Source organism: Ambystoma mexicanum, chromosome 1q (genome assembly GCF_040938575.1).
Source record: "Ambystoma mexicanum isolate Mex_15411 chromosome 1q, UKY_AmexF1_1, whole genome shotgun sequence".
NCBI classification, from domain to species: Eukaryota; Metazoa; Chordata; class Amphibia; order Caudata; family Ambystomatidae; genus Ambystoma; species Ambystoma mexicanum.
Window position 1 is genome coordinate 793,554,161 of NC_090922.1, and position 27,502 is coordinate 793,581,662.

Sequence of the window (27,502 nt, forward strand, 5' to 3'; positions counted from 1 at the left end):
GATCTGCATCAACTACTAGGGGTGATGTTCTTGTAGAAGAAGCTCCGTCATCTCCCTGAAACATAGTACTTGCGTTAATAAAGAAGATAGTATAGCGGATGTAATCACGTCATATGATTTCGCTTGATCGAACTGTCAGTATCCATACCTCGAAATGCATAAGAACATCAAGGGACGATGTAACTGCGGTGCACACTTCTGCAAGCTGTTGCGCCGACCCGTAACTGCATGCTCCCCCTTCTTCTTGGACTAATGCTCCATCGACTCCATGAAACATAGGACTTTCATTAGTAATGAACACAATATTGAAAAAAGAAGACACATAGGAGGGCGACGACAGAAGGACATATCAATGGCTAAAAACGAAAGAAACATTGTGTGTAACAATCACGCTACAAAAATGCAAGATCTGATGATCTCCATCGATGGAACTGTCCGGAAACGTACCTCGAGCATCTGAGTGACATCAACGGTAGTCGTCAATACGTTGGACTCCTCAGCATCTCCCTGAAAGACAGTACTTGCATTATTTTGGATAACAATAATTATAACTGAAAACAAAGACTAGAGGACGAGTACAAGGGTGTACCATTAGGTAAAATAATTACACGATAAATTAAAACTATTCATTTACATGCCTAAAACAAGTCAGTGGCAGAATAGCCAAGTAAGATTACCCGATAGGCGCTTGAAGTGGCTGATGACTGCAATAACGACACGGATGGAGAATCTTCCGCCTTCATATTGAGTGGATACATAAATGGGGAAATTATTGTTAGCTAATGCTACACACTACCGCAAGGCCGAGAGATAAATACGTAAACTTGACTCACCAGTGGAGGGATGTGGACGAATAGAGTGGGAATAGCGGTTGAGAGCAATTTTCGCCTCGCTCGCGGTGTGTTCTTCTTTATTAGCAATGATGTGGAGTACATGTCAGAGGTAAAGTGCCTGCTGCAGATGCGGTATCGATCACCCCTCTTGTCCGCAAAGACTTCTAGGACTCTACTTTCAAGCTCAGACGGTGGATATCCGCAATATCGGACCCATTCTCTTATCTGATCTATTGTTTTAGGGAAAACATGCATTATAGTACCTTCAGATTTATTATGGGTCTTCGAAGGGCAACCGCCAATGGAACAGGCAGGCATTGTGGAAAGTTCTGAAAAGTAAAGATCAACAATTCTCTATGAATACCAATGTAAACTCAGAACATGTGACTAGTTCCTTGCATGTACTGTCTTGAACGAAAAGAAATTGGACGCAAAATGATTATGGTACATGGCCTTCCCTTGACGAACAAACAGTTAGATGCAGGGATCAGAGTAGTTTCTTGTCGTAGAACAGGGAGCAGTTCACAGGTTGCAAACTGAGGAGTTTCCTCGAAGTGTTCACGGAAGTTCACAGAGACGAAGAGCAGATAACCAGCACCTTCACAGGTTGACTAGCAAAGCGCAAAGAAGTGCTCATTAGAAATATGAAGTGGGTTATAAAGAATTCGAAACAGGGGTGTGTTTGTGAATGAATGACGTATATATGTCGTGGCATTATGCGGTTTGCAGGGGGCCGTCCAGCGTGATGGGGGATGCTTGGCAGGAGACACGGGGTCTGGAGGTAGACATGGGAACAACAACCCATGCTCTATAGACCACTTTGAAGTGTACATGGTCTTTGGCACCTCTTGGCCTTTATCGCTCCCTGACAGCTCCACTTGCCAGCACAAGTACCCCAGTGCAAACTGCCTTTGATAGGGCGGGGGGTGGATTGGGGCGGTGGTCGTGCAGACAAGACACAGGAAGACTCGTGAATGGAGACACACTTATGTGGATTGCAGGGGGCCGTCCAGCGTGAGGGGGGATGCTTGGCAGGAGACACGGGGTCTGGAGGTATACATGGGAACAACAACCCATGCTCTATAGACCACTTTGAAGTGTACATGGTCTTTGGCACCTCTTGGCCTTTATCGCTCCCTGACAGCTCCACTTGCCAGCACAAGTACCCCGGTGCGAACTGCCTTTGATAGGGCGGGGGGGTGGATTGGGGCGGTGGTCGTGCAGACAAGACACAGGAAGACTCGTGAATGGAGACACACTTATGTGGATTGCAGGGGGCCGTCCAGCGTGAGGGGGGATGCTTGGCAGGAGACACGGGGTCTGGAGGTAGACATGGGAACAACAACCCATGCTCTATAGACCACTTTGAAGTGTACATGGTCTTTGGCACCTCTTGGCCTTTATCGCTCCCTGACAGCTCCACTTGCCAGCACAAGTACCCCGGTGCGAACTGCCTTTGATAGGGCGGTGGGTGGATTGGGGCGGTGGTCGTGCAGACAAGACACAGGAAGACTCGTGAATGGAGACACACTTATGTGGATTGCAGGGGGGCGTCCAGCGTGAGGGGGGATGCTTGGCAGGAGACACGGGGTCTGGAGGTAGACATGGGAACAACAACCCATGCTCTATAGACCACTTTGAAGTGTACATGGTCTTTGGCACCTCTTGGCCTTTATCGCTCCCTGACTGCTCCACTTGGCAGCGCAAGTACCCCGGTGCGAACTGCCTTTGATAGGGGGGGGGGGGTGTGGATTAGGGCGCTGGTCGTGCAGACAAGACTTGTTTGCCGCAGGGCCTCACCAAGGAGAGGCCATCTAACTGCATGTAAGAGGCAGGCTGAAGGATCTAGTACTTGGAAGGCAGGGGGTGAGTTTATAAATACCTCAGCCTCACAGGAGAATATATGGGTGCAGTTCACCCTGGAGACCCTGGATGCCTAGGCAGTTAGTCAGCAGCAGGCTGGCCTGTGGTGGCAAGGCGGCACGGGCCAGAGGGGGTCATCTCTGTACCCGGTGCCCAAAAGGATGATTTATTATGATCAACCATATTGATTATTTACCTATAACCATGTTTTGTATCAATAAAATCCAACAGCCTTCCTTTTATTGCCAACGCTTGAACAAAGTGGTGTGGTAAGTATTTTTGCGGGAGGAGGCAAGGCCGGGAGGCTTGATGCCAACCCGCAAAATAACATATGTATGTCTGCTGCATATGGGTTCAACGGTTATGTGGATTGAAGGTGGGCGGCCAGCGTGAGGGAGGATGCTGGCCGGAGACATGTGGTGTGACAAGACAAGGCACAGGAAGACTATTCAATGGAGACACACTAGATTCATTTAAAAAATCAAAACAACCATTGTTAAAATATATGTTGGGTTTTATTTTAGATCTTAATTTCAATTGAACATAAATAATAAACATTACACATTGTAAAGTTCCGGTTGCAGCACATCCAGGGAAAATCCGCGGTATTGTCCACTGTCGCTGGGGAAATGTTGTCTAATGGCAAGTACCGCACAGGCAGGTATTACTCTCCGAACGCGGTGTCCGAGCCTCCCGTGAAGCCACCAAGTGAAGCAACGATAGGCCACCAGCCTGTACCACCTGTGAAAATGAAAGATGCAAACTGTATTAAAATGACAAAACTTTCTTATCACTGTCGATTCAGGTAAAAAATGTCATTCTGCTTTGAAAAAAATTCTATCTAGAAAATGCACAATATGGAACCAATTTACATGCATTCGAATGATATGTAGATGTAATTTTATATGTGGGAGATGACCATGACATAGTAGTGGCATCACTGACATCAAAACCAGAGTATACTTACTCGTTACTCGGATTACACGGACGAACAGTGCCGCGAAGTTCGTGCATAAGCACCATCATCATCCTCAACACGGTCCGTGAGAGGCAGGCTTCCCTGAACTCTGGCAGCTCGGTGATGCATTGCGGACTTGGCTCGCCTTCCGAAATGTAGGCCAAGCACCCGGAATTTTCACGGCAGCAGCAGTTCTCCTCCTCAGTTGGCATTAGCTCGCACCGATTGCACGTGCACCAGGTGGAGACGCCGTCCATGCGACATGGTCCAGGCTCTTCATCCATTGACTGGTCCTCCCAACTGCCGTCCGAATCCCCATCGTTTTCGCGTGCTTGCCTTTCCAGTAGTTCTTCCTCGGTGTACTCGGGCTCGTACATGTAGGGCATTATTGTAGCCATTGTGTGGTAAAGAATGTAAAATAATTTACAGAGATGGTACAGGTGTTCACAAGGCCTAGAAGCGGCGAAGGTAGCTGACCAGAGCACAGAAACGAGTCACAGAATAGTCAAAGTAACACACACAGAGTAATGGAATCGAAAATCTGCTGCTGTGTGTTGTGAAACGGTGTGTTTATACTTATTGAGGAAAGAGGCGTCCTGCCATTTCCATGGCGACACTTCATTAGCTGAGGCGCAGCGATTGTTGACACGAAACGTGCTTTGGCGTTGGGAAATGGGCGGTACGCGTCTGCTGATGTCAGGCTCAGGGGCGGGGGAATTGATTTAGTGCCGCAAAAGCAGGTGAGCCAGGGCGATGGGGGGAAATGATAGGATTATCAGAAAATGGCAGCTGATTTCGAGTGCGTTAATGGACGAAAAGTCGGGTAAGGTCCATAGGAAAGTTTTCTACGATCTACCGAGTTATGCTTAAAAACACATGGCCGAACCGTAGGGACAATAAAATAAAAGTCCCGGAACTATCCTTTAAATCGTATTGGGAGAGATTTGGGCAAATAATTCCAAATGTTGATGCTCTCAACTGCAAAGGTGTTTCCCCCTGCAGATTTGAGGTTACATCGAAGGGGTGAAGCCAGTGCAAGAGAGGAAGAATGGGGTGCTCGAGAGGGTTTGTAAAAATAATTTAGGAAGCCAGGTACGACAGGACACCTCGAAGACTAGTGTGGCTGCCTTGAATTGAATTCAAGCCTCCACAGGTAGCCAATGTAAGTGTGCAACGATTGGTGATGCATGATCTGTCGGGGAGCTCCTAGTAAACCTTTCAGCTATGCAATGTTGTATTGTTTGAGACTCCATAACTGATATTTTGTGGATCCCAGACAAATAGCACTGATGTAGTAAAATTTAGAACCCACAATGGCTCTAGTAATGGTACTAAGATGTTCATCCGAAAGATAAAGTCGAATTTGGCGGATAAGTCTCATGTAGTAATTAGTGGATCTTACCACAACATTCATTTGAACACTCACTGTGTGTGAAGAATCAAAGATCGCCCTGACTGTTTATGCTATCAGGGTTAAAGTCAGTGGCTGAGAGTCTATAGTGAAAATGGGAGGTGAGGCTTGATCGAGTTTCCCTTTTCTTGAGGAGTGTATCCTAATCACCTCTGCTCTGTTGCGGTTCAGACTCGGCCAGTTGACATTAATCCAATTCCTAATATTGGGGAAACTGGATTCCAAGCATTGATCCACCTTTGATCTTGAAGTTAAACGGGGACTCATCAGCGTAACGATAGATTTCACTATCCAGGGATTGGAGTAAATCGTGAATCAGTTTTCAGTAGATATTAAATAAGAGAGGTAAGAAGGCCGACCAATGAGGGGCTTCAAGTCTAACCAGTGTCGGTTGGATAGTGAAAATCAGCTAAAGACACATATTTCTATCACCCAAACAGGATTCAAAACAGCACATCGTTTTGCCGCTGACATCCTAGCCAAAGTAGGAGCCGAGGAAGGATCAGGTCATGCTCCGGGGTGTTGAGAGCAGCTGAAAGATGGAGTAAGACCAGCAAGAAGTTGGAGTGTTCATCGAGGTTCCAGAGGCATTATTCCCGAACATCAAATAACTCAGTCTCTGTGCCATGAAGGGGAGGAAGCGCATATGACATCCGCCCATTATGGTAATGGATTACATAAAGGGTGGAGTTGCGTAGTTTGGACTTCTCAAATATTTCTTCAAAGAAAGGCGCGTTAGCAAAATGTCTGTCGTTACTAGGAGAATTGGGATCAAGGCCGGGTTTCTTGAGAAGAGGAGTGATCCAGAACCGTTTAAGGTTGTTTCAAGAGACTTCTAAATCAAATTGGTAATAAAAGGAGCAAACCCAATGATCAAATCCTGATAAATATGACCTGGACAAGGACAGGTGGGGCTAAATGTAGTGTTAATTTCATACACAAAATCAAGAGACAAGAGATTGAAATAGGGTGGACTTCAAAAGTAGGTAAAGACTTGTCCAGCTTAGACTTCAGAGGCTCAATAAGGAGAGTGGAAGAAGTCTGGGAGGGGTTCATAGAGGAGTGGATTGTATCTATTGTATCTTTATAAATGTGTGCATTTGGTCGGTCTAGCTCAAGGAAATGGGCTTAGTGGGAAGGAGAGCAATTTTGTTTTTGAGCAGTTTAAGATTTGTGAAGATCTGTTTGTTCAATATTTTTGCAGCCTCTGTCTCAGCATAAAAGAGTTGTGCTCTTTAATTATCGATGATTTTGTTCTTTGCTGACTTTTCTAAGGACAAGACTAGCAGCCTCTGGTGTGTGACTTTGCCCATTTTCTCTTGGCCACACTTAATAACACAAGCTTCTAGTGTACTATGGGTGAATATCAGGGTTGACAAATAGGTTTAGCGCAGATTGAGAAGGGTGGATGGATTTAGTAAGTTGAAGTTATTTTGAAGCTAAAACATGGTTGTAGACCCTCCTGAGTGGGAAAACAGGGAATTTTACCCATGTTCGTTTTCAAAAGAGGGCTCCCATACTCTTGTTTAATTTGTCAAACCTGGTGTTTCACCCTAAGTAAGCTAGGGTAATCCAGATGTGGACCCCTTACTAACTGTGCCTTATAGAGGCTCAGCTTCACCTCACTGAGTAGGCCCAAAAAGGCCGAAACACTTGTAAGGAGCAGTTGTGTGAATCTTCAGGAGATCCCACCCCCTACCTCCCATGTATCGGAGACATGAGATTGTGCCGTGTCTAACACCCGCCATAATACCAAAACCGCAGCGAGTGTTTGAAAGAAGATACTCATTGAGACAACCCTACTGAATGTACCCTCGACGTGATGATAACCTACAGGAGGAAAAACCTGAAGGAATGTGAAAAGAAGCTAACCAATGAATTGATGACATCATAAAGAAGTGTGCACAACGTCTCGAGATACTGGCTAAAAGATGATGTATAGATCCTGAAGAAACTAATGACGAACTAAAGAATCAAGTGAGTTTTCCAATATAAAAAAGGAAGATTACACATGTGTGAAGTGCTGCAGTAAAACAACCGTCCAATAAATAAACAGCTGTGGAAACGCAAGGTGAATTAAGTCATTTTAGAAGCTGACTATGAGTAGTGTATAGCATGCAGGCAAAGTCGCCATTGTACAGAAACTGCACATTGGTATCATGAATTTGGTAGGCCAGAACCCATGAAGCTGGAATAGAAAAAATTTGTTGCAGCAAGAATAGTAGGCTCATGGAGCATCATGGCAAGGCTGCCTGGCCTGGAGTATAGATTCACAACGAGCAAGGTCAGCTATCTATTCTGAAAGAACGAGTATGCAGAGGATGAACCTTCTCGCATTAAGGTGCAAGATAGAACACAAGGGATGCCAAACTTTAATTAATTGAGAGCATTTAAAAGCTGCATAATGGACCAAATCGTGGCCTCCTTTAACGTGAGCCAAGGATAAAAATGGAGCTTGAACTTAAAGTTACAGACACAACAGTGCGTGCCCTCAGTCCCCCTGCATTCACAAAGACAAGGATACTCTGCAAGGCCAAGTACAAAGACAATTTCATGGCACAAGGCATGGGCGATGAGAGATGCTAGGCTAATTGGGTGGTGGGGTAGTTGCACGCCCTATCTCCTTGCACCTGGGTCTGGGTTTACGTGCTGCTAAATGAACCAAATGTTCCAGGCATGGCATGAGCGTGCCAACCAATTATATTAGTCCATATAGCGAAGGACCTTATAGTTTGAAGACCAATGAGAAATGGTGTATCTAATGTTTCTGAAATTACATGTTTTTGGAGGTAGGCCTAAGTTGTCCACCTGATAACGGGCAGCCAATAACAAGTCTAGCTCTTATAGAAATGTATACTTAGATGTTTCCCTTAACCAATTCCGACTCTTGATAGGTTTTTCACTATTGGAATGTAGTATGATGTCATTCTGACGCATTATCTAGTATAAATACAAATACAAATAAAGACTGTATTTTGTGCGGAGATCGAGAGATTGCGTGTATGTCCGTTAATGTACATTGTAACCTCCCTGTTTTAGATAATTGTTAATAAAACAGTACTTTGCCATCTTCCTGAATTGGTTCCGTTATTTGGACTCAGAATTACTCAGGTGTAATCCCATCCATTCCATATGCACGTTCACACATTTCTGGGGTTGCTGGTGGTACTCTTGCTCAGAGGAGAATTGACAGCATTTCGGTGCTGGACTTGCCTTGTGGGTGGGACCAGACCGATATGCAAGTGGATATTTCCTCTCTGTGAAGGGTGCAGTGAGCTAAAACCTGGTTGTCGATCCTCCTGAGTGGGATACATTCCACAAAACAGGGTATTTGAACTTATTCGTTATGGGTAGAGGGGCTCCCAGACCCTTGCTTAATTTGTAAAACTTGGGGTTTCACCCTAACTAACCCACGGTAATCCATGGTAGAGGAGGACACATTCAAAGGTTAAAACATGTGTTAAGGAAAGTTCACAAGAAGATAACTTAATAAAAGAAGATCATTAGATTTTGGTTTGGCCTTTGACAAGAAGAGCCACGCCACCTCCCTTTTTAGTGAATATATTGTGATTAATAAAGCAATAACCAGGACAGGCTAGTGTTAGAATTACCAGGCCATAAGTATCAGTTACCCAAGTTTAGAAATAAAATATCCAACTTACTTACTTACTAAACAAAACAAACTGCCTGATTGATGGAATTTTTTGCATGGTCAATAGGGACTTTGCAAGCCAAACCGTGTGCGAAACCCCTTCTCTCGATTCATGGAATCGACTGCGCTGGACTTTTTCGTACTTTGCGGGACTTCGTGCAGGCTCGGCACGTCTCTGCTACTGGTGAAGTTTCTAGCACGAGACTCCACGCTGAGCGTGGCCTAACATTCGAAATGGGGAAAATGTGGGAATTACGAGGGACGGCCCGTGGCAGTCCATCGCACACCCACAAATGCTCACAACAAAGCAAATTCATGGATCTGACCATGCAACCTCTCGCCTGGGAAATGCCCATGCAAAGCTCTCGATCTATCCGCCACCCGAAGGCAGGCGTACAGACACTTGTGCATAGGAATCACTGCGCAGAGTTGAGATTACATGTTGTATTTAGGGTTGCGTGCATGCAGTCGGGGTTCCGGTCTTACTTAGGGGTGCACGTACGCAGTGTAGCAGGGTGCTGGAACGGTTTACGGGGACACGCAAGTTGTCGGGGTGCCGGTAACAGCTATGGGGGACCCCTCGCAGTGTTGCCGAGGTGCTGGCCTGGTTGGGGGTCCCCGCGCAGTGGAGTTTGCACCTGAGTATCCTGCATAGGTAGGTGTATATGGCTGAATTTGCTTAGCATGGGGGCGTGTCAGGGAAATTTCGGTCGTGACTTCAGTGCAGGCTTACTTTGCTAGAACAATTCCATAAATACACAGAGTGCGCAGAAACACGTTTGCACGCAAGCTCACGCAGGGTCGTTCACGGTGCGCAGCCTTTGCAGGATCTACGCGTACCTTTGCATGAACCTGGCCCAAAGTCTCTAATTTGTTCTAAGGGAGAACCGCAGAGAGAACATTGACGAGAGCATGTGATACAGCACCTGTGATGTATGGCACAGAAATTCCCCCTGTGTGTTGGGGCTTTGAATCACCAGGGGGAATTGGGTTAATAGCATTAGCAAGGCAGATGGCATCAGGGTTAAGTTCAGAATTGTATTTATCTCCACTCTGTGGAGAACTTGTGGACTGATAGAAAACAGCAACCAATGAAGCGCATTGAGCGAGGTTCTGAAGCAATTATGTTAATTTCGAGCTAAATAGTGCATATCCAGTCACAAAAGGTTAGGCAAACCAATTAGAAGTACAGCAGTTAAGCCGAACAGTGTGACGGAGCCAGGCTCATGGGCAAACTGGCCCAACAGGCATCACGTCAGCGCATCACGCTGGCGCAAGTCTTTTGCGGGGCAAAGCTCCTAGTAATGCGTGTATGAGAAAAGCTGGTGTATGCTTGTTGACAAGCAAAGAAGGGTGCGTTTCTGTAGCACGTAAAATGTGTCCGACATCTAGGCTTGGTCTGCCCTGTATGGTAATAGGGCAATGCCCTGACCAAAAACACAAAATGCTAGCATGGGCCGGTTTTTTGGGTCAAAGTGGGCCAGTTTGATAGTTACTTCAGCATGCGGCTAGTAGTTTTGGCTAGAGTTACTGAATATATATTCTTTTAAATGCGCAGTTTGCATCACACTTTATCAAAAACCTTCCCCTTCGCTACTACTCTGTCACAAAAGGAATGAATTGCAATTTCCAACTGTGGGGGGCCTTGGGAGGGGGGGGTCACTTTTTCATTGGTGCCCGAGACAAATTTATACCCCAGTCCAACCCTGCTGACAGCATGAATAATACCAGTCTTCAGGTCTTTGCAAACAATGACTGCAAGCAAGCAACCTTATCATGCTCATGCTGCTTGTTTTGTTCTGTGCCTTTAAGTGCCAAGGACGAGGATACTCTTCCTTTTTACATAGACTTCAATAATAGCCTGGCACTTAATCTCAGAAACATGTTTGTGTTTTTTTCCACATTCTGAAAAAATAAAGCTACAATCCGACTCCTTGTTCGCGTGTTTGTATACACATTTGTGTACTTATTTGCTTGTTTACATGATTTGTATACTTTCCAAGTCATCTGTAAAAAAAAATATTGCTTTATCTCCTGATAGCCAAACTTTAAGACATATTTGTGCTACCAGAGCTGAGAAGCTGTGTGGTCAAGTGCCAAAATCAGAAACAGGCTTTAAAAGGTGCACTCTTTCCTAAATCCCTCTGTCTCGCTGTGCTTTATCTGCCCAAATAGGGAGGCCCTACAAGTTATCCATTTTCAAATGAAAAACTATTCAGGGCAATATCTCATGTAACGTCCCATGATGCCCTCAAGTATGAAAGAGTGATGCCACTTGCTTGCAGTGTTGTCAGCACATAAGCAAATCAGGGAGGCCCACGCGTCTTTTGCCACCTAAGGCCTTGCAAATCTTAGAACATAAAGTGAACAGATGTGGGTGGAAACTGCAGGCCTTAATAAATGCTCACCTGGGGAGGAAGGATAGTTCAGGGGCAATGCGTTTGTATTGGAAGCAAAACAATGCGGTGCAACACAGGTCCGAATCCCGATCCTGCGCTTAGAAACCACTTGCTGGTATTAAGTGCGTTATAAATGAACAATAAGATAAAATAAATACATCTATAGATATACAAATCTCCAAATGTCATTGTAGGGTGCGGGCCCCTTAGAAGGAGTGGCGTGTCCAGTCTCTTTTGACTGGGGCGGCCCAAGTGGGGCACTGACTTATGCAGGGGTGGCATGAAGTAGGAGCGCACACACAGATGATGATCATGGTTGAAGATTATGGGGTGGTACCTACCTGTGGTGGCCAATCAGATTCCAGGGGTAGCGCGTGCCTCCCCAGGCCACTCCCTGGACACGCCACTGCTTAGAAGCGCCCCAGAATGGTCGCTTAAAGTACATACAGAATAGACTACGGGCAGTGGGCTCGGGTCTATTCTGTAAATCTAAGAACATGCCCGACGTCTTCTAAATCCAACAGGCTGACACAAAATCCTACCCAGATGAGAGCGCATTTTCCATGAACAGCTCCTCGCATTCCAAAAGCCTTTCACCAGCTCGGAAGGCTGTTGGAAACTTGTAATGTATGACACGCTGACGGCGCCAGCCCCGCCCATACTTTAGCTCTGTGGTGGCGGGAGGGCTCACTTCGACGACAGCTTTTTTCTACAGACTCAGCAGAGGCTGCCGTGTGTACTCCCGCCCCCATTTCACCTCAGCCAACTCAGTGACGGCCATTTTAGAGAAACTCATCTACAGAACACCCAACTCAATGCAAGAGCAGCGCACTAAAACAAACCCGTTGGTTTCAGTGGGAAACGCACAGGAATTTCTAAACATGCATTGCCAAAGCCAACAGTTTTGGCTTTTGTGTAGGCATGAGAAAGGCATTTGCCAGGCAATACCATAATGGCACTACCTAGCCAAAAGATGGCAACAGACGAAAGATATTGTGATTACCTTCACAGATGGCCGCAGTGCCTGGCAAATGTCTACCTGATTTCTTCGTACAAGCCAACACTGTTGGCTTTGTCAATGCTTGCTTTTAACATGACTTCAGTGCAAAGGACAGTTATAAATCAAGGGGGGAAGGCACACTTGGGTAAGAGATTTGTATTACACCTGTAGTGCATTTATAGCTAGAATTAAGCCATTAGCTCTCAGCAGGCAACTTAGAAGTAACACTGGTGGACCGCAGTTTGATGTTACTGCTTGACTGAGCTTGCTCGAAGAGATCCCAGGGGTGCGTGTTTTGAGTGTGGGTGGGCAGGCAGTGGTTGGGCGCAGCCACATGGGTTGGCATGGCCGTTAGGCAGTCAATGGGTGAGTAAATAACCAAACAACACTCAAAAGCTGTGCAATTGTTTCGGCTTATAGGTGGCGCGTTAGCACCACCTAACAGTAAAAGACAACTAGATTAGAAGAATCCAAATATTTTACAACATTGTACAAATGTAAAGGATAATAGTACGCAGGCAAGGGCATACATACACAAAGAGACACATATGAAGAAAAACAGATGAATGGAAAGACAAGCAAAGAGGAGCTTGATGTCAGTAAGGGTGAAAAGTGGTTACCAGGGATGAAATGCTGCGCTGGCAGATATCACATTCTGCATGCCTGTCATTGCATGCAGAATGACAATGTCTGATATTAAACCATGGTAATGATGTACGATGGCTATCATTCCTGCTTTGCACTCTGGGATTCAGCAGGGTAATTGAAAATACAGCTACTAAGGGTTGGATAGGCTCTCCATAACACCAAAGGGATTATCCCGACTGGTTGATCGTTTGAAAGGAACAGTGCTACTCAAATAAACCAATCACTGGCAAAGCCAATAGTTTGGGCTTTTGTGTAGGCATGTGATAGGTGTTTTGCAGGCACTGCCATAATGGTGCCTGGCCATAAAATGGCAACAGCTGGCAAATGGTGTTAATACATGGGCATATTATGACAGCGCCAGGCAAATGCCTATCTAGTGTTTATTTATACAAGAGCCAAACCTTTTGGCTTTGCAAATGTTTGTTTTTAACAGGAATGAGGTGACAGCAACAGGTGAGAGGACGCAATGAAGTGGCTTAAGTCACACTTGAATAATGCATTTTTATTACCAGAGGGGCTGGTTTACAGACAAAATTAAGCCTTTACCTTTTATAAGGCTGCTTAGAAATACCATTAGTATCCAGATAAAAGCACCAAGTTATCTCAAAGCGATCCCATAAGAATGTGTTTTGGGCAGAGAGGGTCAGGTAGAGAGAGTGGGAATAGCCGTACCGCCTAGCAAGGCAATGGGCAGCCAATGGATGGACAAATAGCCGAACAGCACCCAGAAGTTGTGCCCCTGCTCTACACTTATCTCTCCCCCATCTACACTTTCTTTGCAAATAGTTTTCGCCCATAGGCAGACCTTGCAGGTCCAGTAAGAGCCAAAACTAAAAATGATGGACTAACCTCCTGTAAACTGAAGGTTTGCTTAAACACAACCTTCAGTTTGAATTTTCATATGTGATGAGGTTGCTTGGCGTGCAGCAAGTCACACGTGTTAATGACAACGATATCACGGGATCACAAAATACCACAAGTGAATGTTTAGTAGGGACCGTCCATTTTGCCATGTTTATTCGATTTTAGTTTCAAAAGCATTATGCTCTTCCCGAGGAGTCATGAACTGTGTACATGGATACAAGATACCGTTGTTGTGTGTCAGAAGTGGTACAGTGTTTATATAGAGTAATGTCACAATGCTGCAGTGGACTCTGGTTTTCCACAGGCATCTCTTAAGCCAGGTACATTCAGTCTTGTGTCTCAAGCAGAGCTACCTACATGGGACAAGACCGACCAACTGGCAAGGCTATTTATGACAATTTTTCCTTAAGAAATCGGTTATTTTTGTATATTTAAAAATAATTCAAATCTAAAATTCATGATTCACACTACAGGCTTCTTTTCGAGATTGTGGTTTAGACACTAAATTGTCCCATATTCAACTTAAAAATCAGGGTTTTAACTCTGGTTCACCCCCTTGACCAAGATGTGTCATTCCATGCAAATCACTTTATGGTATTTTATGGTATGTTGATTTATACCGCACACTGCTACCACCCGGGGGCAGTCTCCAGGCGCTCCTTATCCTTCAGTGCCTCTTTATTTACCAATGTCGTGAGCACCAGGAATAATCTAAGGGTAGGCTATATAAAAATAAACTAGATTGGTACCTGATTCCCAGTCCCTGTGAGTTGATTTTTTGTTGTTGCTGTATTTGCAGCTTGCATCCACACTGTGGCCCTGTGTGCTTTATTTATTTATTTATTTATTATACATTTTTTTTAGAGCGCCGGTACCTGCGGCCATAGGGGCACTAACGCAAACACCAGATGGACGAAGAGACAAGACAGGACGAGGAGTGCTCTTCATGAATTGTCAATAGCCTATCACACAAAGTCTACTAGGCCTGTTTAGTTTCTGGCTCTACAATAAGTGGGCAACTAGTGTTTTTGTAAACAACAAAATACACATTTCCCTTAAATGCAATTGACCTTTCGAAAAATATGAAATAACGTGGCTCCATGCAGGTGGATGCAGCAGTGAGGCTGCCACCATCCAGCGTGCAGGCGAGGCGCTCCTCACCATGGACACAAGCGACTCCTGCCTATTGGTTCTGCTGGACCTGTCCGCCACCTTCGATATTGTCGACCACGCGTCTCAACCTACTTATCACAATATTGACAATTCAGATCTTGAATGGTTCACCTCTGACCTCAAAGACAGACACCAGTTCATCACGGCCCACAGGCATGTGGCGTGTAATCAAAACATAAATGATAATAATAATTAAGAAGGGAAACAGGTCCCAAGCCCAAGGATCTATTCTATCCCCAGTCATCTTCAACCTCTACACGGGGTCAATAAGGGAACTCCTCACTTACCTTGACATCAAGATCCACCAATTAGCCGTCCCTATCCAGATCCATCTAAAGGTTTATTCCGTCACCATCGATCAACTAAAACTTAGCATTCCGCTCCTTCAAGGAGGAATGTCTGCACCTACCTGAAACCATACAATACAAGTAAGGACACAAATCGTCCTGCTCCTGGATTCTACCAAACACATTCAAGTGCAAAACTGGCCGACAGAAATTGTAATGGCTTCTCTCCCCTGATGTACAATGCAAGGTCCCTTGGCTTCATCATCGACAGCAATATTTCTTTCAAGAAGCACATGTCGAAGAAAACCCACATAGCCTGGCTCCAACTCTCTCTTTCTGAAACTCAAGCCCTTCTATCAATACGAGACGAGAGAGCCGCCATCCAGGTGCTGGCCTCTTCCACTTGCAAGGAGATAGAAGCACATCTCGAAGAAAACCCACATAGCCTGGCTCCAACTCTCTCTTTCTGAAACTCAAGCCCTTCTATCAATACGAGACGAGAGAGCCGCCATCCAGGTGCTGGCCTCTTCCACTTGCAAGGAGATAGAAGCACATCTCGAAGAAAACCCACATAGCCTGGCTCCAACTCTCTCTTTCTGAAACTCAAGCCCTTCTATCAATACGAGACGAGAGAGCCACCATCCAGGTGCTGGCCTCTTCCACTTGCAAGGAGATAGAAGCACATCTCGAAGAAAACCCACATAGCCTGGCTCCAACTCTCTCTTTCTGAAACTCAAGCCCTTCTATCAATACGAGACGAGAGAGCCGTCATCCAGGTGCTGGCCTCTTCCACTTGCAAGGAGGCAAACATGCTCCTCGCCGCTCCACTCATGCTCAGGGACGTCATTTGACGGTCGCAACTGCGACTCCTGGGGCCAATGTTGCAACCCCAACATTAAAAAAAGAAATGGGTGCTCCTGGTGTAGCGGGCCCTCCTGCGGCATGAGGGGACCCGCCACACCAGGTCTGGTGGTTCCCCGGCTCAGTCCTCACTCATCATGGTGCAGCCAGGCACGGGGAAGCACTAAGTAGGGGTTGGAGCTGATAGTGACATGTGGCACACATCACATGCCACGTTCAGCTCCAACCCCTTCTCCATCGGCTTCCTTGCAGCTCACATCCAGGAAGCAGGAAGCACATGCTGCTTCCCAGTTCTTGTTTATGAGGAGCACAGAGGACCTAAGGGGGCCTGGAAGGACGGAACGAAGCTCCAAGAAAAAGGTAAAAAGGCTTTCTTTTAGTAATATGTTGTGTGTTTTGCATGTGTGAAGTGCGTGTCAGATGTATGTATGTGAATGGTGGGTGTGATGTGTGTTTTTGAATGTTCTGGGAGGGAGGGTGTGTGCCTGTGTAGAGAATGCAATGAGTGGATCTAAGAGAGGGTGTGAGAGACTGTTGGGTGAATGAGAAGTGATGTGATGTGTGTTTTTGAATGTTCTGGGTGGGTGTGTCTGTGTAGACAATGTAATGAGTGGATAGAAGAGAAGGTGTGAGTGACTGTTGGGTGAATGAGAAGTGATGTGATGTGTGTTTTTGAGTGTTCAGGGTGGGTGGTTGTGTGCCTGTGTAAAAAAGAGCAATGTGTGGATGTAAGAGAAGGTGCACGTGACTGGTGGGTGAATGAGAAGTGATGTGATGTGTGTTTTTGAATGTTCTGGGTGTGTGTGTCTGTGTAGACAATGTAATGAGTGGATAGAAGAGAAGGTGTGAGTGACTGTTGGGTGAATGAGAAGTGATGTGATGTGTATTTTTGAATGTTCTGGGTGGGTGGGTGTGTGCCTTTGTAGATAATGCAATGAGTGGACATAAGAGAAGGTGTGAGTGACTGGTGGGTGAATGAGAAGTGATGTAATGTGTGTTTTTGAATGTTCTGGGTGTGTGGGTTTTTTCCTGTGTACAGAATGCAATGAGTAGATGGAAGAAAATGTGTGAGTGACTGTTGGGTGAATGAGAAGTGATGTGATGTGTGTTTTTGAATGTTCTGGGTGGGTGTGTCTGTGTAGACAATGTAATGAGTGGATAGAAGAGAAGGTGTGAGTGACTGTTGGGTGAATGAGAAGTGATGTGATGTGTGTTTTTGAATGTTCTGGGTGGGTGTGTCTGTGTAGACAATGTAATGAGTGGATAGAAGAGAAGGTGTGAGTGACTGTTGGGTGAATGAGAAGTGATGTGATGTGTGATTTTGAGTGTTCAGGGTGGGTGGGTGTGTGCCTGTGTAAAAAAGCAATGTGTGGATGTGAGAGAAGGTGCACGTGACTGGTGGGTGAATGAGAAGTGATGTGATGTGTGTTTTTGAATGTTCTGGTTGGGTGCGTCTGTGTAGACAATGTAATGAGTGGATAGAAGAGAAGGTGTGAGTGACTGTTGGGTGAATGAGAAGTGATGTGATGTGTGTTTTTGAGTGTTCAGGGTGGGTGGGTGTGTGCCTTTGTAGATAATGCAATGAGTGGACATAAGAGAAGGTGTGAGTGACTGGTGGGTGAATGAGAAGTGATGTAATGTGTGTTTTTGAATGTTCTGGGTGTGTGGGTTTTTTCCTGTGTACAGAATGCAATGAGTAGATGGAAGAAAATGTGTGAGTGACTGGCGGGTGAATGAGAAGTGATGTAATGTGTGTTGTTGAATGTTCTGAGTGGGCGGGTGCGTGCCTGTGTAGAGAATGTAATGAGTGGATGCATGAGAAAGTGTGAGTGACTGGTCGGTGAGTGAGAAGTGATGTGATGTGTGCTTTTGAATGTTCTGGGTGGATGGGTGTATGCATGTGCAGAGAATGCAATGAGTGGATGTATGAGAAGTTCTGAGTGACTGGTGGGTGAATGAGCACACATGTGGTAGTGTGTGTTTGAATGTTCTGGGTGGGGGTTGGTGTGTGCCTGTGTGGTGAATCCAGTGTGAGTTAGTATGAGAGGAGATGTATGGGTGAGTGACCGGTGGGTGAAAGGGGATGCATGTGTGTGTAAGGCCCTGGGAGACTGGGGATCACTGGAGCATTCTTGCCACATTCTTTATTGACTATGCATGTTTTACTGGTATTTTTGGGCAAAGGCAAGTTCATGTGTGCCATTCCCTGGCTAGACTGGCATTTTGGTGCAGTCAGTCTAGCCATTGCTTACTGTGGCATGATATTTGACTTGGAAGGATAGCACAGGGGCAACATGCTCACCTTGGAAGCAAGACGACACAGAGCAGCACAGGTTCGGTCCGCGCTTAGAAACCTCTGGGTTTTAAGTGCGTTATAAATAACCTATAATATCATGTCATTTATCACTCGCATCTTTAAAAAAGCAAGTATGATAAGTAGTGTAACCTTGCTAGACTGATGTTTTGGCGTAGTGGCCTGTATATTCTTCACTGTAGCATGACATTTTATTAGCTAAGCATCTATGATGAATCAAGCAAGATAAGTGTTCTTATGGGTCTAGACTGGTCTACATTGGAACCAGTTTGGACAGGTTTTCCTATTGTGACATGTCACTTGTAATGGCCAAACCAACGGGAGTATGTACTTACATAGGAGTACTCGCATATATGGGCAGAGGCAGTTTTGTGCCCAGTGCCAGTAAAGATACTATAGAAAACCGTCTTAAAGCGAACATAAGTATGGTGTTATATGGGATTACTAGCATATGTTGGTGGAGCCAGCATGGAAATGTATGGGCATAGCCAACGTAAACGTGCTTTTTTATACTGGCATATATTGCAGGGACCGGCATGGTAACGTATTGGGAAAAACTCTGTGCACTTTTGGTGACTTGCATCTATTGTACTTTTTTTCGTGATTTACCCTACACCCTACAAAACCGATTGTTGGCCTTTTACCCACATTGTTGGTCTTTTACCAAAAATGATCACAGAAAGTGTGCTTTGTAATGCACCTTTTTAACCCATTATTCATAACATTTACTCTGGGAGGGAGAAGAAACCCCTAGCCCCCACCCAGACCATTTTCGTTAGTTTTGGCTCCCTCGATATGCTCATTCGCAATCACATACCTGTGGCAAATATTTACACCCTCCAAAAAAAAAAAATCACCAGTTTCTGGACCAGGCACCGCCCCTTTTCTCTATGTTATGTTAAAGATTTAAGCTTTGATTGAAAAACATATGTACTTCTCTCACTTTCAGTAGTGCAAGCCCCTGCAGCAGCATAATCATCATGGACATTCCACACACGTGGTGGTCCGGAGCGGCCTGGGGTGTGGCGTGCATGGTGCCTTAAGGAGCTTGGGTGGGCCCCCACAGCATGGCTAGCAGGGGAGCTGCCAAATTTTGTGCTACACCATTGGGCACCACTGTGTCTGACAAAGTGTAAGTGTGCAGAGTGTGCGCCTTGAAGTCTGCCAGTGAGTCCTCGGGTGAGAAGCAACTCGTGGGTGTTTTCAATTTTAAATACTTGTCTGGTGCTATGAATTTATGTGTGCAGCAATGATATTACATTAAATGGTGAATCCTCTGGCACCCTGTATTACGCTTAGATAATAAAAACTATGGGGGGGTGGTCGTGGGTATACTGAAAGAAACTTTCCCAGGTATTATACTCCAGCAAAGATAACGTTATCAGGTGCACCCCCGTGTGCACACAGACAAGTCTGATAGGTTTCTTATATTTTAGTGGTAGTTGAATCATATACACATATATAACCAGGGAATTTTGTTCATACTAAATCCTGGTCAATGATTTCATTTTCAGGCCTTGCTTTTGCAGCATTTTTCTCCTGGTTAAACAGCAGCGCACGCCTCCCCAGGTCAGTGCTTTTTTGGCTTGTTTAACACAGCAAGGCCACAGATAACACATACTTCTGTATCCAATGTTCTATAGATGTTTCATACACTAGCTGTAGCCTGCATTACATATTTCAGTTACCCTGTTAGAAATACTGCATTTTGTATGTTTTACATATAGACCCCACGTCGAATCTGGAAAATGGCATTCCCCAAATGTGCAATCGTGGACAAATCATGCCTCCCTCTGTGCCTCGGTTCTTATATCTGAAATAAGAGCACCTGGAAACACGGGTGCTAGATGCATCTAAAAAATCTGAAGGTCGTTTGCCATCACTTCCTGTGATTTCACTTGGTGGCGGGGTCAAATTGCATCACTTCCTGTGATTTCATCTGAGGTCAAGGGTCATGTGATGTCACTCCGCCGCCCCAGGCATTTTGGTGAAATGACGTCCCTGCTCATGCTGTTCCGCACGCCTGCGGCCTGTCTCGTCATTGAACGGAATAATGTGGCCAAATCAGCTCAAAACCCAGAGAGCAACATTGCAAACACCGCCACCCCCCACCCCAAGCTTGCACCACTTTAAAATGGCCTTCAAAATATACTAACAATGGCAAAAAATGCTCCATCATCCCAGGCCGAAAAACTCACCATCTCTGGAGGCGTCTGTAGGCCAAAAGTCCCAGCATCTCCAGACTAGAATGCAAGAGATGCAAGAAAGATAGACCCAGAAAACATGCCTTCTCCTGCTAAGCACCTGGACTCTGGAATAACATAGCTTCGTGCATCAGATTGGCCCTTTCTCTCCTTCCCTTTAGGAAGGACCTGAAGACCCTGATCTTCGAAGAAAAACTCTTTGCTCGCTGATCCCTGATAAAACTTCTCTTTCGGCCTGACACTCACCCCCCTAACCCTCTTCCCGCTCTCCACAGCTATCCTTCTCTGCTTTTCTGTACAGCGCCATTTTGCTTTCTAGGTAGTTAAGTGCTATAGAGATCGCACACATACACACATGCTATATTATGTTAATAGATTATTTCATTAGTTCAACATGTACTATTTGGAGGCACTAGTTACTCGAGCTGTGCACATGCAAGTAGTGACCTCCCAAATGTATGGCATAGCTGTTGGAAAACCCTGACGCCGTCCCAAAGCGGTGCTCGCTCAGCAACTTCATGAGGCATTAGAGATGGCACCAGGGGCTTTCTTGTGTGGTGGATGACTGCTGCCAAAGTTAGCCGTCCTGGGTCTAAGTCGAGAGCCTCTAACAACGGCGAAGGTTAGCTAGCACACAATGCAGTCCAATGGTAAGGGCACTAACACTGTGGGAGCTTTAGCAGGGGGGGAAAGTTCAGCCTCACTCAGGGATGGGCAACGCTGCCGGGCAGCCCCAAGCGAGGCCGGGTAACTGCTGCCCCATGGCAGCAGGCCCAGGAGAGGGGCAGCAGCCCTCCCCCAAGGCCCAGCTCCCATCTCCTCCAACAACAAGGAGACACGCAGTCTCCGTGCTGCAAAGTGCAGGAAGGGTGAGGTGTGAAAGAACACCTCACGCTTCCACAATAACAAATGGGTGCTAAGCACCCAGGGGACGCAAGGTCAGCCAGGCAGGGGAACAACAAAGATTAGCAACCCCAGGGGCTCAGACTGTCGGTTGCATGCTGGCCTGGGGGCTGGCTTCACAGTCCCCACAGATACACTACAAAGACCCAGGGGCTACCCCTGGATCCTATATTATGGGCTGCTTTGAGCTCAGAGAAACACAAAGCTGTTTGTGGACCCTGCACGGGGAGCCAAACATCCAGAGAGTTTGCTGTGTACTCATTGTCTCTCTCTTTTTCTTTTCTGCAATCCCTCCCACCCTAGAAAAAGGGAGAAGAACAACGGAAGGGAAACCAGGGCACTGTACAGTGACCACCACAAGTCATGGGGCAAAGAAGACGGCACAGGCCTGAGGGGGTAACCTCAGGACCCGGTGCCCAAAAGTACTATATGATTACGATATGCGATTATTGTTTATGTTCCATAATCACATCTGTAACAATAAAAACCTACGGCCTTTTATCGCCAACACTTGACCAAATGTTGTGGTGTAATAATGTATGGGGAGGGTAGGGGTCGGCAAGACATGACACCCACATCCCAACACAACAAATGTAAGTCTACCTGCATATGGATCCAGCAGTTATGGACTGGGCACCAAAAGAGGCCCTGGAAATGTCTATCAAAGTGGCCCCATTTTGCACAGAGTGAACACTGCTTTCCTATAAAACATTTGGATATAAAATAGATCACCACATAAAATAGGTACATGATGCACAGGCCCACAGGGTAGCTTGGAATGCAGCCTTCGCCGGTGGTTAGAGCCTCCATTCCACGCTTGCTGACTGGCTAGCGATCTGGACACAGAAGAATAAAACGGATGCTTGGAATGTAGGCTTCTATTTAAGCAATAATAACATGTTCTGTGGGCTTCACTGGCCTGTAATGGCCAGCGACCCAAGTTATAGCCTGAGCAAAGCGAGGGCCTTAACGCCAGGTCTGGTGCCATTACCGAGCCGGTGAAGCCCACAGAGCATGCTATTATTGCTATAAGCACCCGAGGCAAATCCTTGAGGTGCTAATTGCAATTGGGGGGGGGGGACGCTGTGCTGCTGCGTTCACAGCAGCGGTCAGGGAGAGTCAGGATTGCCATGGAAATGCAAGGCGGGGCTCCGTTCAAAGCCCATCTTCCATTTCCATGGATTGAACATGAAGCCAAGCGGACAGTGCAACCCAGGTGGAGGAGCCCTTTTCAGGTAAGGAAAGGGGCGTGGGGGTGTTCGGGACTGGATTTGTAGGCGGGAGGCAGGAAAACAGCAGTGCTGGGTGGAGGTTGGGTCCGTAGAGGACTCGGGTTGCTCCTAACCCATACTTGCATCGGTAGATTCAGCCTTAGTTTGGAGCAACCTGATGGGCTACCCCACCCTCCATGGGTGCTAATGGTGGCTAGAGCCGGCATTCTACATTTTCTGACTATATATAGAAGAAAAAAGCTCTTGTTAATATGTGCTGTGCTTCACATATAGAGGCAAAGTGACATGAAAGGTCATTGACAGGCAATGGCACGCACACATAAGGGAAAAGGCAATCGCCTTGTGAGGGAGTATTCTTCTCAACTGAAACGTACTGTATTAGTTGACATCTGTGCCTTTTTTTCTCGAGAAGTCCCTCGCCTCTGCCCCGGTGAAACAGTGCATAGCTCTCACCTGCTACACTGCCTTGCTTGTCACAACGTCTCCGAGATGGCCGGCGTCCTTGAAAGGATCCAGGCAGCGTTGAAACAGCGCGCGGCGGCCTGAAGGATTATTCTGGAAGGCAGCAGGACTGACTGAGGTCTGACGGGATTAGGGCCTGCAGGATAATGATGACAATTGCAGAAAGGGATTGGGTTGGAGATAGGATTAGCGCCAAGGGGATTAGGAGTGTTTTCGGGCTTCTGGCCCAGTGAGCTCCTGAGCTCGGCGGGGATTCTGAGGTGAAAAGCGGGAGGGCGAGGGGGTGGAAATATACACAATCCAATTGTAGTGTTTGAGGGGGGTTGGCTAAAAGAGTAGGCTTGCAAAACATGGCGCCTGGTGACTTTACTTACAACATGGCATCTACAACAGCTGCCACTCGTTTGAGATAATTATGTAAAATTGACACACGGGACGCACTATGCAGCTTTTCTGAAATGCAATTAAAATGTGTTTTATCAGTGAGTTTACTTGTAAATTATAGTAATAGTTCGATCTTTGTACACACTGCGACATACAGAATCTTGGCTGCTTAATACCAGGTGATAATATCAACCAACTCACTGTTGCTCAGTTTATTATTCACCTTACTCTTGATGGGCTTGGTGATCCACGGATCTCTGCAGCGGTTGCTCAACCCACTGAGCGGCTTAGTAGTAGACCTGCATTGGCAACACGAGTTAACATAACATTATATAAAGTAGTAACATGGCTCCTTTTGCTAGTTCGTATAATTTCAAAGGAAGCATTAAAGTGATGCAATTTCTCTCACTGAAAAGCATTCAGATGAGGAAAAAGACAGGCTTGGGAGCTCAGTGGTTTATGTGCCTGCTGCATTGACTACGGGTCACATAGTTCAATTTTGACAAGGCAAACTCACCCTTTCATCCTTTCTCCCTAAGTAGGTCCGACCAATGGCAGATCAAAACAATATATCTATATGCTTCCCCGGGCAATGGTGGCAATACACCTCTCGGAGTACTTTTGGATCCCTTGGGGGATGTACTCAGACATATGACACCCCCACCTCAGTTAACCAATACCTGAGATACCAGAACTTGGGTGCCTACAGCCCCCTTCTGTGATCTTACTTTTCGGGAATGTCCCGATACAGCCGAGCATGGGGATTTAGCCATGTCCTAAGCCAGGGGCAGTAACCTGTGGCTCTCCAGATATTTCGGACTACAGATCCCACAATGCCTCACTATAAATATTGTTAATACACAAGGAGAAAAAACTTGGTGTGAGGACGCAGCCCTGTAGCCCTGTTTGACTCCAGCCTCAACTGGGTAGTCAGGGATGGACTAGTCACCAAACCGTAATACCCACGGGCAAATGGCCAAATTGCCCTCATGAAATCGGTGGGCACCAGGGACGGCACCAGGGCCTTTCAACTAATTCAATTTAAATGGGCCCTAGGCCTTGGGGTCGGGGGGTAGTCTTATACATAAAATTTAATTTAGGACATTAAATGAACGATTTACAGCGCACACATTACAGGTTGGCTTTGACGGGGCTTTTAGGCCGTCCCCTCCTTTGGGCTTTTCAGTGTCCAGCAGAGTTCTTCTTACCTCGTTGCCTTTTTCATCTGGTTTCGTCTACACTTCCCCTTGCTGACATTTAGGGCCTCATTACAACGTAGGCGGTAGAGGGGTAACAGCACCGGTAGAGCTGCCGGCGCCGTTAACCCTCTACCTCCTCATTACGAGGTCTGTTCGCGGGACCCGCTAAGGATGTCTGGTAAAACCAGGCGCCCTTAGCGGGTCCCGCGAGCAGACCAGGATGCTAACAACGGGCCCGTCATTAATGGGCCCGTTGTTAGCATCCTCCCCATTCCCTTTGAGCCCTATGGGGGCTCAAATGGGAATGGGGATGTACCGGGTCCGGGTTCCTCGAATGGGGAAATACTGGGCCCTCCAAGGTCGGAATGGCCTGGTATTTCCCCATTCCAGGAACCCGGACCCGGTATCCGGTATGGGGGTAGCCAGGCCGCTAAAAGCGGCCTGGCTACCTCCATACTTGTAATGAGGCCCTTAGTGTTTCAGCTGCCCACTGTCTGTCCGCACCTTGACAATCTGCACCCCTGCTGCATCCTTTTGACTCGATTGCATTTAAGCACCCCATGGGTGGCTCGGATAGTTTTTCCCAGCTGTAGCACAGGGGCGGCCCCCGAAAACTTTTAGAAATGAGACCCCACCAGCCCCGACACATCTTCAGCCAGCCCTGATGGTGCAGGGGGACTGAGGGGCACTCTTACTCACTGCATCCCAGAGTAACTGCCTGTTTCCTGAATCAAACTCTGTCTTCAAATCACTGAAGATGGCCAGAGGATTCCCCCCTCTTCAGACCCATGTGTGTAATTCAATGAGAATCCACTGGCGGCAGTGATCCTCTGGGCTCACACCTCCTCTAGCACCCATTTACGCCTGAGACATGATGTCCTAGCTTTGTAGCCACTCTTGCACTCCATTGAAAATAACCTTCTTGTATAGTTTTGCAGCTGCGTCAGTGAGTGAGATGGGCCTACGGTTAGATGGGGAAAACAGGTTGCTATTTTTTGTTTTGGGTATTTGGAGGTGCTGATGCACCACCTATAAGCCAAAACTATTGCATTAGAGTACAGCTAGGGAGACTAGGGAGAAATGGCATATGAAGAGGAATGCAAAGCTTGTAGGTGTTGTTTGGTTATTTACCCAGCCATTGACTGGCCATGGACATGCTAATCCCTATGGTCATTCCCACCCAGTTCCTGCCCCTCCCGCCCAAAACACATCCTCCGGGGATCTCTTTGAGATAGCTTTTCAAGCCGTAACATCAACCTTTGCACTCAAATTACCTGCCAGTGTTTTTTCAAAGCCGTCTTCTGGACGTTAATGACTTAATTGGAGCTGTAAACACGCAACTGGTGTAATATTATTATTATTTATTATTATTTTTTACATTTATATAGCGCACAGGCAGCCCAGGGGCATTGTGGCGCTGTTACTTGCAGCAAACTTAGTTACAATATGCATAAGTTACAACATTAGAGCGCAGAGATGTAGTACATGTTATACATAAGACAAACATAAAAATGTCTTACCCAGGTCTACCTTCAGCCACTCGATGTATAAGCACTATACCTGTCCTTCATTGAAGTCCTCTTAAAAACAAGCAATGCAAAGCCAACAGATTTGACTTGTGTGCAAGTACTAGGCATTTGCCAGGCACTGCTATTATATGCCCAGGTACTCGCACCATTTTGCAGCTGCTACCATTGTTGGCCAGTTAACACCTTTCCCATGCCTACACAAAAGCCCAAACTGTGTGTAATCTCAGCCTCTTTCCAAGGACATGGGAGGGACTTTGCAGCAGGACATGCACGTATTACTTTTTCAAGCACAGGAACCAACATTAATGGGGTTGACACGACCAGATCTAATGGAATAGCGCCCAACCCATGGGGTTTATGCAGTTTCTGGCTTTTAAAGAAACTGCCACTGCCTCGCCCACGGTGAAAGACAGTGCAGGGCCCAACAGAATTCTGTTGCAGAGTTCATCTAATGCTGCCCCTAAACGGACACACAAACATTATCAAACATTTTATAATTTACATACTCATAAATATATACTGTTTAAATCAACAGATTATGTATTGCTTGCCAAATAAGCAGATATAAAAAAATAAAGTAGACAAAATGGGGGTCTGTTGGTAATTCACTTGTGTCGTTGCCCTGAATAAATTCGCAGATGTGTTGGCATATTGCAGCCATGCATGGTTTTCAGATGGAGATGCACTCAATGGAGTTTAAGCATAAACACTAACACTTAATGAGAGACTTGTGACAGACAATGACCACTCCATGATCCATTCCAGACGTGTTACAGAAGTATTTACAAGGCTTGCACAAAGGCTTTTCTGCTGGCCTGAAAAATACTGGAGTGGGTCATCGAAGTCAAGATCGTCAGTGCAAATCATAGAGGCTGTGGAGTGATGACCCCATTAGGTCTGTTTAGGCAGTATGGGAGCAGGGTAGCCTCAAGGGGTGCGAGCCCCTGTTTTTTTCTGTCTTTTTGTAAGCCCGGCATCAGCACACGGCTGTCCCCTGAACTGCCCTTCTGAATTTCGGACTGCCTCCTCCACCGATGTTTGAGGCTTCGATGGGGAAGGCAGGAGCCACGTTTACATCACCAATGCAGCTGGAGGTTTCATTCCTCCCTCCTTGGGGCCCGGGGGAGCCACCCTCTTTGAGGGGAGGGAGCTGAGCATGCTCAGCAAAACCCTCCTTTGGGTTTTGGGAAAGTGGGACCTCAATGGGAGTGACTTCCCTGAAGGGGAAAAGGACTCCCATTCCCATGGGGAACTCTCTATAGCTAAGGCTTTATCTGCATACATGGGAATCAGAGAAACCGATGTTACATTCAGCTGAAAGTGCAT

The 27,502-nt window shown here is 46.3% G+C and overlaps 1 protein-coding gene across 2 annotated transcripts in view; it reads right to left on the reverse strand.

The window, feature by feature from the left end:
• Window positions 1–23,193, reverse strand: part of PDC (phosducin) — a 293,170-nt gene extending 269,977 nt beyond the window's left edge. The window contains exon 1 of one of the 2 annotated variants that reach the window (XM_069641385.1): window positions 23,056–23,193. Coding sequence is in view for 1 of the 2 variants with exons in the window: in XM_069641384.1 (XP_069497485.1) it covers window positions 22,977–22,991 (15 nt within the window). In the remaining variant the exon portion in view is untranslated. Of the gene's footprint in view, window positions 1–22,976 lie in introns of both variants that reach the window. The other variant, XM_069641384.1, reaches the window with a different exon arrangement.
• Window positions 23,194–27,502: the final 4,309 nt, after the last annotated feature.